Source organism: Tricharina praecox (assembly GCF_024521635.1).
Source record: "Tricharina praecox strain CBS 144465 chromosome Unknown BZA05scaffold_56, whole genome shotgun sequence".
Classification (NCBI taxonomy): domain Eukaryota; kingdom Fungi; phylum Ascomycota; class Pezizomycetes; order Pezizales; family Pyronemataceae; genus Tricharina; species Tricharina praecox.
This window is the reverse complement of record NW_026250458.1, coordinates 61,895-66,110: the sequence shown is the minus strand read 5'-3', so window position 1 is coordinate 66,110 and position 4,216 is coordinate 61,895. Positions and strand designations below refer to the sequence as shown.

The window sequence follows — 4,216 nt, the reverse complement described above, 5'->3', positions numbered from 1 at the left end:
ACCACCGCGCCGAGTCGGGTCCACTTCTCTCGTTGCGTTTTTGGAAGGAAAAGGGAAAAGGGAAAAGAAAAAGGGAAGGAAGAAGGGAAGATCCATCTGGATTCGGAGTGAACACCTGAAAACTCTTTTCCTGGGCATCATCAGCAGCCAGCGACGAGCGCAGTGCTTGTTTCAGCAACCGGAGAGGCGGTGGGGCAGGCGGAGATATGTTTGTTTTCGCTCACGCCGCCGCCCGCAACCATCCGGAGAAAAACTTGTGCATAGGGGTGGCCCGGCATGTCGTGCGACTCTTCAAACATCACATCAAATCTCATCTGCTTGGCAGCGTGGATTCACATTCACATTCACCGTCGAGATCCGATCCATCGCGGAACCGTCACCACCGCCTACCGCCTCTCAGGTACCGCCTTGAGTTAGAGCTGATGCATTCTTCCGGCACGATGTCCCTCACTCAATTAATTAACGCGCTTTTCTTGCGACAAAAACCAGTGATCCTATGATATGCGCCAATCGTTCTCGCGATGTTATTAGATGCTGTTTCATGAAGATGATGGAGATGCATCGGCTACTTCCCCGCCCCGGTGCTGGCACAGTGCTTCATGTCACTATGGATGATGCATTGGTGCCCGTCCGTCCGTGCGGGTCCGAGAACTGGGAACCGGGCTCGAAGAGCGCTCAACTTGCCACACCGTCTCATATCGGAAGGCTATCTACCTTATTTCCACATGTACCGGTATCACCGTATCAGCCGTCCTAAATTGCAGGCGCTATTTCGCATGGCAAGGCGTGGGGGAAGCAGCAAGCTGTATCTGCCAGATGAATAATGGAAGTCAATTATTATTGCGCGCGGCTGGCAGATGGTTGGTTCAATCTTTGGTGGGGCGCATCGCTGGCGAGGCGGGATTACGGAATTGGTGAGACCTTCGGGGAGATTGGGAGAGACATACAACAGCGGGCATGGCGAGCGATAATACTTTGGCTGAATAATGTGGAGTAGTTACCTCGTTCTAGAATACTGGTACTCTAGTCCCGTACCGCGGATCTCTTTCACTATGGAAGGTTCACCGTTCCATTCTGTCTTTGCTGGCCGTTTTTAGATCTTTTCCGTCTCGTGAGTCCCTGGCTGGCGAATGGATTTCCCACTCTTCCCACTGTTTCCACTCCTCCGCCCCTCAAAAAAGAGGGGTACACGAGATAGATGCGATGCGGCCAGGGGATGCGCCGTCGCAAAGAATCTGTCGGACCAAGCGAGGCCGTATGCAGCTAGACGCCCTTCTCTGTCACTTTCGGTGTTCCACGTTCCAACAGGGCTGGCTGTGTGATCGCCGCCAGGGATGATCGAGCTGCCCTCGTTGCGAGATCAACTGTAACTAGAGTTTGTACCGCCGCCGCCATCACCAATGTTGGAGGGGTGCATATATCAACGCCGTCTGCATGATTTGCCCTCCCTTTTCTTCTTCTTCTCCTGATCCCTTTTTATATACCAGCCGCTGGATCGACTCGTGCTCGTTCCGTTAACTCCTCAGTTCCGTTTACATTCGTTTCTTCTTATTCTGCTGCTGTGCGGTCTTTCAATCTCTTTCAACATACCATCTTATCCACCATGTCGCCCTACATGGTATCGCCTTCTTCGTCGGCTTCGTCGGCTTCGTCGTGCCCACAGCTCGAGTCTGCACATTCGTTGGTCCCCCCAGTGAACGAGGAACGTCCATTGGCTGACATCAATCGTGAAGCCGAGATCAAATCCTCCAAGAAATCGCAACCCGTCGGGGAATCATCCGGGAAATGTACGTTTCCATCCTCGATGACCTCCGGTGGACGGACAATGCTTACCCATCGTAGAGAAACGGAATACATAGCCTGGTCTCTTCCAAGTCTCCGATAGCCTCGTCTAAAGGTCCCTCCTTGGAGCCACGTGCAAAAGCTCGCAGGGTCCGCGTGAACCTGATAGCGCTCTGTTCTCCGGGCTCGCCGATATTCTCCGGAAAGCACTCGCACTTCACCGCCACCGTCGAAACTCGCTGCGTACGGGACATCAAACGCCCACATTCGTGGAAGATCTACGGTGTCGAGTGCGGACAGGGCGTGACGGCGCACTACGTGCGGATACAACTTGCGGACGATTGTATGACTATAACCACCGCCCTTTGGGTGAAGTTCCGCGCTGACGCCCCCCGTAGCCCAGGACAGTCAATTCCGCACACTCGTCATCCTTCTCGACTCGATCTCCGCGAAGCGTCACGTAGCGCTATCCAACATCCACCCGTTCGGCCTCGGCGTCGACTTCGGCGTGCCTTCGCCGCACTCTAGCAACCGCATCTACCTCATCACGCACTGCGCCAAGACCACGCCGTACCTGCGCAAGGTCACCGTCGACTTCGAGATCTTCCTCGACCAGGAGTGGAAGCGCATCGACCTCAAGGTCGACCGCGTCGGCTTCGCTGTGTACAAGTCCGCGTCGCGCACCAACATCCTGCTGGCCAACGGCCCCGAGGAGATCCACTTCGCCCACGACCCGTATGTGCGCTTCGCGCGCATGACGCTGAGGTTCGGCGAGCGCCCTGAGCGCACGTATATCGACATCGAGGACGATGGGAGGATGAAGGAGAAGCCCTGCCATGTCACGCGCACGAGGAAGGGCAGCATTGTGCACCTCCCAAAAGTCCGCGTGCGGACCTGCGACGGCGAAGGCACAACCAGACAGCCCATCAGCACGATGACGCGGCTGATCTTCAGCGAGAAGGATGGGATGCCGTGGGCGCGGTCGGGGGTGGCGGCCGCGGCCGAGGCGGAGAAGATGGCGAGTCTTATACGGAAAACGGCACGGCTGGCCGCGAAGAATCCGATCGGCGTCAAGGCCGCAGTGCAGGACGGCCACATCTTCTCCATGAGCATGAAGGGCGTCATCGCCGACAAGGGCTACACCGTCCGTAACGTCGACGACGGGTTCTCATTCCAGGCGGACATCCGGGACAAGTTCCGGGGCTGCGTCGTCTACGCCGTGCCCAGTCTCCGCGCGGGCACGAACGGGATCGTGCTCATCTCGCACTCCCTCGACGGCGAGGCCGTCCTGCGCCAGCACATCGACAACCCCGTGCATCTCATTAGCAGCATCACCGAGAGCGGCTTCATGGTGCCGTGCAACAGCACGCTCATCCGCGCGCGCGACAACAGCCGCAGCATGGGCAAGGGCAACATCCGCTACTTCTTCAACTACGGCGGCGCCGACGCCGGCGTCCTGGTCGAAAAGCTGGTCAAGCTCGTCACCGCCCTCGACGCCACAAAGCTGCCGGAGCTCACTACGCACCTCGCACAGGAACTCGAGCGGCGGGAACAACACGCCTCCTCGCGCCGCTCCCCTCCTCCCCCGTCGCCGTACGGCCACGCAAGAACCCCATCCAACGTTTCCACCTCTTCCACCTCGTCCACCTCGTCAGCATACTCCAACCTCTCGAACACGTCATCAGCCAGCAACGTCAGTTGTTCTTCCACCTCGTCCTCGCTCTCCACCACCTCCTCCGCGGCACGGGAACCCAGCGACTGGGACATCTGCGAAGACGCCGTCTTCGACGACGCAGAGCCGGCGCGTAGCCTTCGGATCTCGGTCGCGCCGGAGGGGATCAAGGCCCCGCGCAAGAGGAATCAGATGGCGCGCGCAAAGACGGCATATACCGCCAGGCTCACTAGGGAGGTTGCCATAGAGGTCGGAGATCGCGTTGTGGTCCTGTTTAGGAATAAGAATTGGAGCTTCGTGAGGAGGCTCGATGGCGAGAATGAGGAGTGGGAGGAGGGTGAGGAGCGGGAGAGAGAGGGGTGGGTGCCGACGGGTTTTTTGGAAATGCTTTGAGCTGTGAGGTCCTGGGGAACGGAGGAACGGACGGCGGATGGGTTGCACACGCACACACAACCTTTTTCCTTTGGTTTTTCATTTGTTTTTTCATATAAGGTCTACATATGGTGGTGATGACGGCTATGGAGGTGGCGCGCGGGGTTTTCTGGGGTTTTACTGCAATTGGGTTGTTTTTGAGCTTCGCTGGCGATCGTGGTGTTTTGAAATATGCTTCTACCTTTTTCCTTGGGTCGGCCTCTCCACATACTGGTTCTCATACTTTTTTCTTTGTCTTTCGCTTCTTCCATTTGTGTACTTATGTATGTACATACAATTTGTGTCCAGGCTGTGCCTGTGTTTCCCCCCACTATCACGATTCACTATCAC

The 4,216-nt window shown here is 56.9% G+C and overlaps 1 protein-coding gene across 1 annotated transcript; it reads left to right on the top strand.

The window, feature by feature from the left end:
* Positions 1-1,603: 1,603 nt before the first annotated feature.
* On the top strand, positions 1,604-4,216 carry BZA05DRAFT_465625 (uncharacterized protein; the record flags this gene model as incomplete). The annotated part of the gene is made up of 3 exons (XM_051487769.1): positions 1,604-1,787; positions 1,886-2,125; positions 2,181-4,216. The coding sequence occupies 3 exons, from the start codon at positions 1,604-1,606 to the stop codon at positions 3,845-3,847; spliced, it is 2,091 nt and encodes a 696-aa protein (XP_051334632.1). The 3' UTR covers positions 3,848-4,216.